The sequence below is a fragment of the Carassius auratus genome, unplaced genomic scaffold (genome assembly GCF_003368295.1).
Source record: "Carassius auratus strain Wakin unplaced genomic scaffold, ASM336829v1 scaf_tig00005965, whole genome shotgun sequence".
Lineage (NCBI taxonomy): Eukaryota > Metazoa > Chordata > Actinopteri > Cypriniformes > Cyprinidae > Carassius > Carassius auratus.
The window spans coordinates 11,142-25,000 of NW_020523720.1; the positions used below are offsets into that span (position 1 = coordinate 11,142).

A 13,859-nucleotide genomic window follows, 5' to 3' on the forward strand; every position below is an offset into this window, starting at 1 on the left:
ATTAATTTCTGTTTGTGAAAGGAAACAAATGTTTTACATATCAAATGTAAAACCATATTAGATGAGTTTATGTAGATTATCAAAGGAAAATTAATGATACTGGCACATTGGAGATTTAACTTTTTTCTTAATACCGTACTTGTTGGTTGTTGTTTTTTTTACTTGAATTTGTCCTAAAACCCAATGCAAAGTACATTTAACGGATGGTTTTGATTGCATTTTTAATTTAAGGGTCTATGGGTGCGGTAAAAAGTCTGGGTGTCTTTTTACATTGTGTTTTTTTTTTAACCATATGGGGGTGAAAATCTAAGGGAGAGCGAACAAGAGAAAGGAGATGGCTAGTGTCAGACGAAGCAGATGTGGCGTTGGCGAGTTCTGGACGGGGGCTTTCGAGGCGTATTACTGGACAATAGCTGGCTGTCACGCTAGTTTGAGGAGCCTAATCATTCGATAGGGCCCCCCTCCTCTGGGTACAGATTCCCTTAGCTTTAGTCCACACACACGAACATTCTCTTCTGCTGAATTAGCTACGAAAGAACCTCTCACTCGGTCCACCTTCACCCCAAATAATACCTGCATATGAGCGAGTGCTGATGTGTGTGTTTGTGTCTCTAAACACAGAGTGCTGGATAAGAGCAAGAGTTAGATATAATGGCCTTTAACTTTGAGGTAATGGAAACAAAATAACTTTCAACAATATTGCGTTCAATTTATCTAGCCAAATATACAATAGAATAGCTTTCTGTACGAAATGGACCAAGTCATGAACTATTCGTTTAAAGTTTGTTCTTTGCTGAAACAAATGAAAATATCTCAATACTGTAAGCAGAGGTCTGGATTTATTCTCTATTTCATAATAATTTCATTTTAATGTTTACTTTATAGCAAGCCACTCAGACGAGGGCTCAGATGTGGACTCAGAGCCGGGTTTGCCATTAAAGAGGAAACAGCGGCGCAGTCGGACCACGTTCACGGCCGAGCAGCTGGAGGAGCTGGAGAGAGCTTTCGAACGCACCCATTACCCTGATATTTACACCAGAGAAGAGCTCGCTCAGAGAGCTAAACTCACCGAGGCACGAGTACAGGTACATTAACACAAACTGTTAATCGTGTGACCATATCCACTTCTCTTACTGGAACTGTAACTTTGAAGAAATGATCACTCTGCACACATTTTCTGGTAAGTCTCATAAACTAATATAAATGTGGTTTACTAAATTTACCAGTGTTTAGCTCTGCACCCCTTGCCCTGAAGTCACATGACACACTAGCATAAACACAGGCTTCTTTGTGCCACATCTGACCTCTTGCATTTACTCTAGTATTCTGTCTGAGAAAACCCCCCAAAACAGAATCTTTTAATAAACTCTATTATTAGGTCCTTCTAACCTAATTAAACTAGAACCCGTGACATGATGTCATCGCTTTTTAATGAGCACAGATATTTCGATCGCAATCAGACAAAAACAAGCTTTCGGCTACTGAACACACAAAGAGCGCCTGTGTACACTCAGATACGTGACACACACAAACACATTCTTATAGGAATAACATGGTGCCAAATCTGATTCCTGAATAAAGGGGGGTGTTATGAGAAGTCCATACTGAAATGTGTCATGTTTTAAATTTGGCACCGCTGGGTATAAAAACAGTCAGTGTATGAGTGTTAAATATAAGTATAATGTTTTTCCTGCAGGTTTGGTTCAGTAATAGAAGGGCTCGTTGGAGGAAGCAGGCAGGAGCCAATCAGCTCATGGCGTTTAATCACCTGATACCTGGTGGTTTCCCAGCCTCTGCGATGTCAAGTCTTCAGCCCTATCAGCTGGCAGACAGCCCTTACCCTCCCTCATCCATCTCACAAGGTGAGAACTGTAAAGCAGAATAATACATCACTGTTCAAAAGTTTGGGGTCCGTATAATTAAAGAATTCTATTAAAAAAAATGTAAATGCGTAAAATGGTTTCCAAAAAAAAAGAAAAAAAGAAAAAAAGAATGATTTCTGAAGGATCAAGTGACAATGGAGACTCTTTCTCTTTCTCTTTCTCTTTCTCTTTCTCTTTCTCTTTCTCTTTCTCTTTCTCTTTCTCTTTCTCTCTCAGCAGTATCGGAGCAGCCCAGCACTGTGCACAGGCCCCAGCCTCTTCCCCCCACCTCAGTGCATCAGACTGGGCTTGGCAGCGGACCGGGGGCCCAGGATGGGAGTTCGGCCTACTGCCTTTCCTCTGGACGTCATGGCTTCTCTGGTTACTCGGATGGCTATGTGGCCGCGCCGGGCCATGCAAACCCAGTGAACCCCACCATCAGCAACAGCCTCCAATCACAGGTCAGTATCATCTAACAACACATACAGTTTGAGCATACAGTATACGGTTGTATAAACTGACAGATTGCTAGAGGTTTCCAAAAAAAAAGTCTGTGTTATGGTTGGGACGTTGTTACTCAGTTTACATGCAAAGAGGTTAGGCAATCATACAGGGTCCTACAAGGAAATCTTGAAGTTGTATTCCCAAAATACACTTTTTTTTTATATTCCAGTCTCAGAAAGGGTAGAGAAATGGTTGTGTAAAACAAAATGATAATGAACCAGTCATAATTCTTACGTGATTATAAATTAGTGTTTTTTTTTTCTAATTAAAGATATCATTGATCATCTCGTAAGTTAGTGCAGGTACGTTTTTTATTTTATTTTTATTTACGTTTTTAATTGCCGCTCATCAAGGCTGCAATTATTTGATGAAAAATACTGTGGAAATTTGTAAAATATTATTAAAATTTAAAATAACTGTTTTCAATGTTAATATATTTTAAAATGTAATTTATTCCTGTGGTGCAAAACTGAATTTTTAGTAGCCATTCCTGCATTCTTCAGTGTCACATGATACTTCAGATATCATAAAAAAAATGATATGTTGAAAACATTTGTGTTGCTAAATAATTTTTTTTGTAAACCACGATATGTTTTTTTTTTTTATAAAATGTTTTTTGTTGAATAGAAAGTAGCATTTATTGCCTTTACTGGCAATTTTGAACAATTTAATGCATTCTTGCTGAATAAAAATACAGATTTCTTTTAAAAAATTTAATAAAATAAAATCTTACTGACCCCAAATTTTTGACCAGTAGTGTATACACACTTGGAAAATGTCTGTCTTTTTACACCAACAAGCAGATTGGCAATGTGAGTGAATGTGAGAATGAAGGTGTGAGAAGGGCTAGGACACGACTAAAAGGATGATGATGGAAACGAGAAGTGAAAGACAATTATTTGTGATTACACACTCATCAGCTGTTATCTGTCAGCTCGCCTGCTGCGCTCAACGTGCTAACAACCAGAAAATGAGCTCCTAACTGCCTCAAAGCATCCGGTAGTTAGACACGAGCGGCATTCTGGGTGCTGTCCTCAAACTCAAACCCCTCCGAGTGCTGCGTGATACAGATAAATGGAATGAAAGAGATGGACAGAGAGAGAATGAAATGGAAGCAGAGGAAAAAATAGAATGGCTGAGATAGAAAACGCCCCTGGGGCTATAAGACAGAAGATGGTTTTGAGAATGAGGTTCTTTCTCAAAACACACAAAAAAGCAATGAAAGCCAGTAAGATTGCCAGTAAGATGGAAAACACTAAATGCATCCCCATTGTTTAGATATGTTATGGTAAAATAATAACATTTTTGTTAAAGGGACAGTGCCCCATAAAAAACTCATCCTCTTTATGTTGTTCCAAACTTGTACAACATTGTGATTAAACAGTAGTTCATTGTTTCCATGGTTGTCATTCTCCGGAAAACACCTCTAAAGTATTATAATAGTCCATGCAAATTAAATTTGGGTCTGTTCCTCATGTAAATCTATAAATGCATGACTCCAGAATAAATCACTTTTATGGTACATTTCTTTCTTTTTTCAAGGGTTGAAAGCGCTTGTTCCCAATTTTTTGTTAAGTGAAAAAAGTAATAGCATACAGGTTTGGAAAGCTATAACATTAGTTAACATGAACTATCACTGAAAATACTTCTAAAGCATTTATTAATCTTAGTTATTGTTCATTTCAACATTTACTAATACATTATCAAAATAAAAGATTAACAATGAACAGCTGTATTTGTATATTAACTATCATTAACAAAAAATAATAAATCTAATGCATGTTGTTAGTTAATGTAAGATAACGCATTAACTAACATTAATGATGAATACTTATTGTAGAGTGTTACCAAACCGTCTTTATTTTTTAAATATGCAAAAGTTCACTTTCGATTTTAAAAACCGTAAACCATATGAAATAAAGAATCCTTTGGACCATTGCCTTGTGTACATTAATTAAACTGCACAAAGTTATTTAACATGACGTATTAATTGAAGTGTGTCTAATCGCAGCGCCCCCAGCAGCAGGGTTTGTAATCAGAACCAATTCCTAGTCATTAAGGCAGCATTCCTGCGTCAAGAATGACTTAAAGGTCAGGTAGCTTTCATACTCACACTCAGCTGTTATTACCATTAGTGTGTGTGTGTGTGTGTGTGTGTGTGTGTTTGTAACCTGGCACAGGGTCAGCTAGTGCTGTTGTGTTGTTGTTGAAGGGCAGGGATTCTCATCGTCATGACGATGCTGGAACTCTCAGTGTCTGAGATTCTAATTATGGGAAGCTCTGGACTCTTAATTGATTGGAATGGGAGAATTTACCCTCCATAATGCACTGTGTAATTTATGCAAATGAGTCACTTTGTTGGCTAATTGTTTGAATTATGTATTTATCTGTGGTTTAATGTATGCTGAAATAAGCTTGGATTCAGGGTGTGCTGAGGAGGCTGGTCCATGCAGATTGGATTGCAATTTATTAGCGAATGAAACTGATTATTTATAATTACATATTTTATTTTTATCTATTAATTACAAAAATATGATAGTACAGTGATATTAAATGGAAATAGCATAAAACATTGATACGTATCAAATCCATGGAGAGAATTCTTTATTTCAAAGCTTATGCTTTTTAACCCCCTGGCATTGTTCATTTGGGGGACTTGTGACCAAAAAACTGAAATGTAACTTTTCTTTTCAGTAAAATCTATGTAATATATATATATATATATATATATATATATATATATATATATATATATATATATATATATATATATATATATATATATATATATAGCCTCATATATATATATAATATATATTATATATATAATATTCACATTACTTTTGAATTGTCCATTTTGGCATAAATTTTATTACAGTCAAACCTGAGCACAGAGAAAGACATTTTGTTACACATAACATTTTTTTTTTTTTTTACAAAAATGCAACACGAATTAACAGGGATGCTTTATCAGAGGTTAATCAATCTGATCTCAGCCTCTTATTTGTGTCTTCTGCTACATTGTTACAGCCACGTCAGTTCTTTTGTGTGAATAATAGTGTGTTGTGTGTCTGTGAGTGTACGGAAGTGTGTGTTTGAGTGTCTGTGTCTGTTTTTTACTTTTGATGTTTTAGAGTGTAACCCTTTCCTTGTGAACTTTTGCATATTTAGAGAAAAATACATTTTGGTAACACTTTGCAACAATGACCCGTTGGTTATCCTTAGTTAATGCATTAGCTCAAAATGAGCGATACTTTTGTTACAGTATTAATTAATTTGGGTACTAAATTACTGCCATGGTACATGTTTAAAAAATAAACATGTTTTTTACTTGTACAAGAACAATAATTGACCTATGTATTGGTTCAAGATTTTCTTTTTTCCCCAAAAAATGTACTGTTCATTGTCTCAAATAGTTCAAAGTCTTCAAAAAGTCATAAAAAAGTTTAGTTGCAGCTGTAGCCTATTCTCCTTTCAATAAAAAGTGCTGAAAATGCTCATAGTAACATGTAGATTTTTTTTCTGCAGTGGCAGAGTTGAAATTAAATAAATAGTCCAAATTGATAAAATAATTTAAACTCATCAATCAGTTTGTGAAACATCAACAGCAAAAAAAAAAAAAAAAAAAAAAAGAAAGAAAGAAAGAAAAAAATTATCACAAAAATTCCTAAATGTAGTTAATCTGAAATATTCTAGAAAAGCTATAAAAATGTTATATGTAATTGAGAACAATGCATTTTTGCTCTTTGAGCTCTGGTGAATGTGGGCTGCTTCCTCCGGATATATATGTATACGTGCTGGCTGGGAAAATGTTTTATGAGGAAGCTTTTTGCTGTCTGTGGTCTCGACATGGAAGGAACATTTTAGTTTTCACCTCACATGTAGCTGGGCCCGGGCCCCCCATGGGGAGGTGAACAAGAGAGTTTAACCTCCATGTGCTTTTCATTTGTTAAGCATCACACATCAGCGTGTGACTCACACATGCACTGCTGTACATGATATACGCTGTCAGCTCGTGTGATCCCCGAGTTATCTGCAAGGTGGGGAAAGCTCCTGAAAATCTGTGAGTGCTTAGAGCTTTCAGTCCATTTCTCTTCTGAACAGCTGTTGAAGATGAACCCCAAAAGGAATTTCATGACCCTTCACACTGCTTGTAAAAGTGTTAACCGCACAAACACACATGGTTTCCTTGCTAAATGAGGAAACACCATAGACGCCTATTGTTTTATATTAAAGGAATATTCCAGGTTCAGTACAAGTTAAGTTCATTTAATAGCATTTGTGGAATAATTAACACACAAAAAAAAATTTCACTGATTAAAAAAAAAGGATAAAAAAGTAGAAGTGAATGTCAACAATTTCTGGAGGCTTTAAAAGCAGAAATGTTAAAATTATAAAAGCATCCACAATACCTTTTCTATTAGAACGTGTGTATTATTTCATTTTCATTCATGTTTATAGTCATTTTACAGTTTTAGGCATGGCAGTGTAATAGAAATGAAGATGAGTAAATATATTTACAGAGTAAAACCTCTGTATTTTTCTAAATATACAAAGTTCAATTTGATGATTTTAAAAAGCATAAACCTTATAAAATAAAGATGCTTAAAAAAGAAAGTCAATGGGGCTGATCTGTAGGATTTAAATGCTAAAATGTTGAAATTCTTACAATCATGTACTGTATAATGTGTTTAATTTTATAAACATTTTACATACAAAATCATTTAAATTGTATATAATTGTATAAAAACACTTACATTAACTTTTCTATTTAGTCTTTGGGTGTTATTTCATTTTAATATTTTTTTTTAGTAATTTTAGAGTTTTAAGTGTTGAATTGTACAACTAAATATAACCTTAGACAGAAATGACTATTAAGCATGTTTTCAACTCTAAAATCATGTTAATACACATTGGTTATGTTTTGTGGCTATACTATTGAGGCAGTCATTTAAGATCTAAGACTGGCATCCTTCATTTTCATCACTTTAAAATAGTTTTTTTTTTTTAATAAAAAAGATTTTATTAATGAATTGTTTTTCCAATTGAGGACCTCTCCAGATGTCCCCATAGGGTGGTTTTTGTCTGATTTAGCTTATGTCTGAGGACAAATTTGGCCCTAAAGAAAATCTAAGCAAACTCACCTACTGTACACAATAAAATGTTCTCTGCAACTGATATTCATTTTCTCATAGCGTAAGGGACACTTATTCCATGTTTTGTTTATTCTATTGGTTTTTAACATCAAACTTTGATAGAAAACCCCATAAAACAAGCTTTTTTTCTTCCTTTGTTTTCTTACTCTCATTTTTTTTTCATCTGCTAAGCTTTCTTCTCAAACACACAACACTACACTTAGACTTGTTTTCAGGAAAATGTTAACCGGGCAAAGAAATACAGCCCCTTTCGACCGACTCCTCCCCCTCTTTGGTTGCACCGGGTAATGGTTTAAAAAGAACCATGTGTCCAGCAGGATGGGGAATAATTTGACTCTCATGGACTCTGGATGGAGAAAGTGGGCCGATCGGTTGTTCATGGGGTCGGTGTGCAGGAGATTTTTTTGGGCTGGGCTGGTTTTGATTAATGATTAGCAGAAGGAGGGAACTGATCTGTATTTGGCCCATCAAGCGCCGTCTGAGAGCTCACAGACACTGATGGCACACTCGCGTCTGTCACTTGTGTGCATTAGACACGGGCGGCCAGAGACGCTGTGTGAGAGCTGGAGAGATCTTCACTCGCTGTCATCAAATCATTTCAGATGCGTGTTACACACTGGTGTTTCATAAAAGGAGGGGTTTCTTAACGGACTGAATTAAGAACTGTAACGTTGACATTATGTTCAGTTTGGTATGTTGAGTTCATTTTACATCACAGAGTTTAAAACAAAAGCGAATTCTCATTGTTTTATTTGGTGAAGATGAAGAATTATGATAGATCTGAGGTCTTAAGTTAATCCATGTATAAAAAAAATAAATAAATTTGAGAAGTTCTGAATACTAATGGACTGTGCTGTGAGAAGATGTGAAAAGTATTCATGCCTAAAATGAGGCATATCTGCATGACTAAACATTTAATAAAATAGCTGGTTTTAGTTATTTTAATACTTCAACTCAGACTAAACAAAAAAAATAATTGTTGAAATAAAACTAAAAAATGAGAAATGTGTTAGATAAAACGGATTTGTAAGCATTTAGATGATTAAATGTGGTTTTCTGATTTCACTCTGTTACCAAAATTGGCCATGTACCTGTATTAGCTGACGAGCATAAACCAGCTTGAACAGCAGGGAAATTAATTGGTCTTTTCAGCAATTTGCTTGTTAAAAAAGTAGATTATCCTAAAGTGTTGTGTTATTTTTTTTCCTCAGGTGATGGGGCTGTTGAATCCCGGTGGAGTGCCACACCAGCCTCAGAGTGATTTTGCCCTCTCTCCGTTGACGGGCGGTTTAGAGCCCAGTACAGGCATGGCTCCCAGCTGCCACTCCTCTCAGAGATTGGAGGCTCTGTCAGGCCTGCCCAGCTCCCAGTCCTACTGCCCCTCCAGCTACAGTTCACCCGGGTACAGCGTGGACCACGTGGCATCTTACCAGTACAGCCAGTATGGGCAGAGTAAGGTGAATACCAGCAAAGTTCAGTTTTTGGATTTGATGTGCGGCTTGTGTGTGTGTGTGTGTTTTATAGACACTATCACCGTTTTTTTTTTTTTTTCTGTTTTCACTTTAATTTTAATACAATTTTCATTCATTTAGTTGTTTTTGTGTTTTTAATTATTTAAAAAAATATATCTTTATACATTTTTTTTATTCTTTATTCATTAATCTTTATAATTTCAGTTTAATTTATTTTAGTACATCAAGTAAACAAAAAAAAAAAAAAAAAAAGTAGTTTTATATTTTAATTTATGGATTAATCGAAAAAAAAAAAAAACTTTCTAAACAACAGTCCAAAAGTGCATTAACAGTTGTTTAACCTTACTTTTACTATTAGTCACACCCATCCCTTTTTCATTTAATAATATATTTTTACATTTGACACTTTTATTGAAGAATGCATCACCACAGCTTGCCATAATCGTGCGAACCACTACCGTTCAGCCAGGAAACTTTTGAAAAATTGCATTGATTCTGTAGAGAAACACGATCATCTAAACATCAGCTGAAATTATTTTCAGTGAAGTATTCGTCTTTTAATCGGAGACGTAATCATGGGTTTACATTAGTTAGTTGTAATCCCTTGGGCATCCACACAGGTAAACACTGTCGTGGTTTATGATGCTTAACCTGTGCCCTTTCATGACCCTGTGAGATGAGCTATATCTCATCAGCTCCAGACATCCGTCAGCCAGCCATGTAATGAGCTCTGGGTAACAAAGATATCGTTCATGATCCACTCAAACACGCAGTGAAATGAGAGGAGCAGAGGCCTTGCACACCAGGCCTGCACGTCGAGTGCCCAGTCCAGGACTGCATCTTGATATCATTAATTTGCTGGGGTCCGCACCCTGTAAGCACAGAGCTGGGGGTCCATGGAGGAGTTAGCGGGGGTCTGGTGTAGGAGTAGAATGGCCCATGGCGGGCAGATATTAGAACCATGTGTTTCAGACAGGTCAGATCTGTAGTTGCTGTTGATCATTGACTCTGATCCATATAGAACTAAATATAGGACAGCTCTCTTTTCGTTCCCCCTCTCTCAATCTCTCTTAATTTTTCCCTCTGTCTGTCTTTTTAGTTGAACTGGCACACACTGGCTCGCTCAATTATGTACTGTGTTTTGTTGGATCTTTCGCTTTTGCAAACTTTTGATTTCTTTTTTTTTCTCTTGGCAAAGGCTATGTAGGTATAGTCATATACTTATGTCACTGGTTCCCACTCGTAGCCCACCATGAGGCATTAGTAGACTACCAAGACCTTACTATAATGTAATTCATGTAATTTTGTGTGTGTGTGTGTGTGTGTGTGTGTGTGTGTATATATATATATATATATATATATATATATATATATATATATATATATATATAAAAGAAAAACATTAAAAAAAATGCTAAATCTGCTAAATATATATAGTTCTTAAATATGTCTTTTATTTATTATTAAAATGTGTTTTGATTTATATATTCAATAAAAATGTGTAACCATATATTACATGAAGCTTTATTTTGAATTTGAAAGTTTTAGTGTTTTTTTGTGTGTGTTTCTGTCATTTTGATTTAAATATGTCCAGACATTTTTTATTTTTTTATTTTAGTTCATTCAGTCATAGTTATTTTAGTACTTGAACTAAACGAAAATGAGAAAAGCTGCCTTGGCACCTAACTGAAATAAAATGAGTTTTATTTTATTTCCGGTAATATTTATTTGATTTCAATCCATTAAAATGTTGTTTCATAAGTTGTTTTATCTGTAGATAAAGATAATAACCCTGACCTTAAATGAATGTCTTTCAGGTGCCTTTCATTATCTGAAACCCAGCATTGACTGAATGAAGACAGACAGGAAGGAGATGAAGAGATCTATGGATGACTGTAAACTCTTGCACTTGAGCTCTCCTTCACGTCTTGAATGTTTGACCAAAATGACCATGCTTCCTCAAACTCCCGCTCGAGGAGCGCTGAGGAGAGGCCAGCGGTGACGGTGGTCCTCTCTGACGCCTGTGGGTCCAAAGTGCAACTGAGTTGGTTTTACGAGGGGGATATTGTGGGTGGGGTTGGGTTGGGTTTAGGACCAGGACTGAAGACAGGTTTTAGACAGTTTAGACCTGGACGAAACTGCCTCTCCATATATCTATTACCATTCTGGAGCAGGTATCACACGTTCTGATGACACTTACCGCCTCCTTCCTGAAGAACGACAAGCCATGGGACACTACGAGGACAAAGGGAAAGGACAAAAAAGGACAAACAAACAACTCAAAGACTGAGTCTGTGCTTATAAACAGCATGGAATGGCAGGGAAGAGTGTGGCGCCATACTCTGATATCAGCTGTCCACTGACGGACGCACTTTAGTGGCTGGTTGCTGGTGACTCTTTGGTTGAGACTGATTTTGTTGATATATTTCGGAAATAAGGGCTCGGAAAAGACTGATGTGCCAACTTTCCTTATTTCTCATTCATACATAAATGTATAAATAGACAAGAACATGCTCACATTCGGCACAACGCTCTCAGGTCCTCTTCATAGAGAGAAAGAGGCTGAACTAAATGAAATGCACTCAAGTGTCTGATGGCATTTCACCGGCGTAAACGATGGAGTGTGATCCTCGGAAGTGCAGACAGGCTATGTAACACAGACCCCTTTATTACCAGTCATCTGATCACACACAAAATACCCTGTTATTATGAGACAGAAATGATGTTCAGAATAGAATACTATTGCACTGCTTATTGCACTGTATACTACAGTATATACTAAAATAATGCAATGCATTTCAAATTGTAGCATGCTACCTTGTAAATGCTGTTGCATTTTTTAATCTAATTTGATTTGGCAGATGACGTGTCGAAAAAACAAAAATAAAATACTTAGATTTATATGTTACAATGGAATAGGAAAGTCAAGTCGAATGCATTGCAATGTTGAATATAATATTGTGTAGAAGGTCGTCTAGCTAGTTTTGCATGCAGAACAGTTGCATTCAATATACATAGTGCTGCATACTGAAACATTAGTAGTATGGTAGTATGCTATTCTGAACATTCAGAGAGACACAGGCCACAAACAAACCCAAGGAAAGTGCAATACACACTCAATACCTCAAAAACACTCATCTGTTCTCACTCGCTCAAAAAAAATCATCTGTCTTTAAACTTAAGTTGTTTTTCATGCAAAGAAAAGATTCCAGATGATGAAGCATTCCATATTGTGGATGGATGTCACCTTTCAGATGAAGTTCTTGTTCTGTCTCTGTAACACATTGTTCATGTCTTATTTTGTAGCTTGTTGTTTTATACTTTCATGTTTTGTTTTTGATTCTCGACTGCATATAATGGTTGATGGATAATGTGTAAAATGCAGCACTATTTACTATTTATACGAAAATAAATAAATAAATTGCTTTCAAGGTTATCGTTTCGTGACTTTTACTTAGAAAATTTATTTTTTTCTTTCCCATCTTTGTTGCTGGCTCTCGTTTCCTCTTTCTTTCTTTAATAAGCCTTCTACATTTGCTTGTGGGAATAAACAACAAATTGCATTATTTTTCTGGATCGTGTTTAACATTTTAAAAATCATTCTGCACCTGTATAAAATAATAAACCATGAAATGCTGTTTTAGGAGAATTAGCATGACGGTTCGCAATAGCTATCAGATTTATTCAGCCTTAAGCTTCACAGAGCACTTTTTATTCATTTAGAAATATATTCAGTTTCATAAAAACACTCTTTCATGACTAAGTCCTTCTCTCCAGGGAGCTCTGGACGGGGTTAATGACTAAAGCAGAACACTGTAAACCATGCAAACATGACTGAGAACGAGAACAAAGTCAGTTCTTTCTTTCTTTCTTTCTTTCTTTCTTTCTTTCTTTCTTTCTTTCGCTCTCTCATAAATGCATCAGGTATCTTCAGCTGTTTTTTTTTCTTGTGTATCAATGTGTGCAAATGAGTGTATATTTTTTGTATAGGTTCATATATAGTATAGTCAATATAATACATTTTAAAATGAAATTAAATTTTAAAAAAGAAAAAAAGATTTAATTACTGATAGATTTGATCAACTTTTTTTTTCTTTGCACATATGTTTGTATTTTAATGTAATAATTTTTGTTATATAGGCTTTGTTCAAATCTTTCAGAGTACCCCCTAGAGCCTGCTTAAAGATCCCCTGGGGTTCGGAATTGCTGGTTTATACCATCTTTTGGACATTACATTTAATGTAGCACACCTTTATGTCTTAACATTTGTTTTTCACATCCACAAAATCTGGATGTCCCACTCTTTTGCTCGCTTTTCCAGCATGGAGCCTGGTGTCAGACACAATAACATATACTGGAGACAACTTAACCTCTGACCTCTGGCACTCTTTGAAATCAGTAGACAATCACAGCATAGCTGACAGGGCAGGAGTTGCTCCCCACTCCCCCTCGTCATTTTGAGACAGACAGCTGAAAGAGGAGAGAAACTTGAAAAAAGAAAACAACCGAGAAAACATGAAAGCCATGAGACTGTTTCTCGCAGTAACAGATGACATGGAACTTGGTTTGGTGAACCTCACGGTTCATATGCAAACATGGGAGAGCAAATCATTCATTTATATAATAAGAATATACTCAGAGGCCCAAATTGAGCAGAAATACGCAATTTTGTGCAGTTGCTTGTATTTATTTGACCAAAAAGGGCTGATGAAATTCCAATAACTTGCATTGTAAATCAGTGAGATCTTAATGACAGTATATATAGCACACTCTTACACACACACACACACACACATTTGTTTTTGTGAAATGTGGGAACATCCCATAGGCGTAATGGTTTTTATGCTGTACAAACTGTATATTCT

The 13,859-nt window shown here is 35.8% G+C and overlaps 1 protein-coding gene across 1 annotated transcript; it reads left to right on the forward strand.

Moving 5' to 3' along the window:
* Positions 1-751: 751 nt before the first annotated feature.
* On the forward strand, positions 752-12,430 carry LOC113071112 (paired box protein Pax-3-like). The gene is made up of 6 exons (XM_026244475.1): positions 752-781; positions 870-1,085; positions 1,697-1,862; positions 2,100-2,323; positions 8,734-8,979; positions 10,812-12,430. The coding sequence occupies exons 1-6, from the start codon at positions 752-754 to the stop codon at positions 10,827-10,829; spliced, it is 900 nt and encodes a 299-aa protein (XP_026100260.1). The 3' UTR covers positions 10,830-12,430.
* Positions 12,431-13,859: the final 1,429 nt, after the last annotated feature.

What these genes read in the sequence shown, in the direction of transcription:
- LOC113071112 (XM_026244475.1), top strand. Translation starts at nt 752, where the DNA reads ATGGACCAAGTCATGAACTATTCGTTTAAA. An exon ending in TCATGAACTATTCGTTTAAA is followed by an intron (nt 782 to 869) that starts GTTTGTTCTTTG and finishes TAATTTCATTTT; the next exon opens with AATGTTTACTTTATAGCAAG. An exon ending in TCCCTCATCCATCTCACAAG is followed by an intron (nt 1,863 to 2,099) that starts GTGAGAACTGTA and finishes TTTCTCTCTCAG; the next exon opens with CAGTATCGGAGCAGCCCAGC.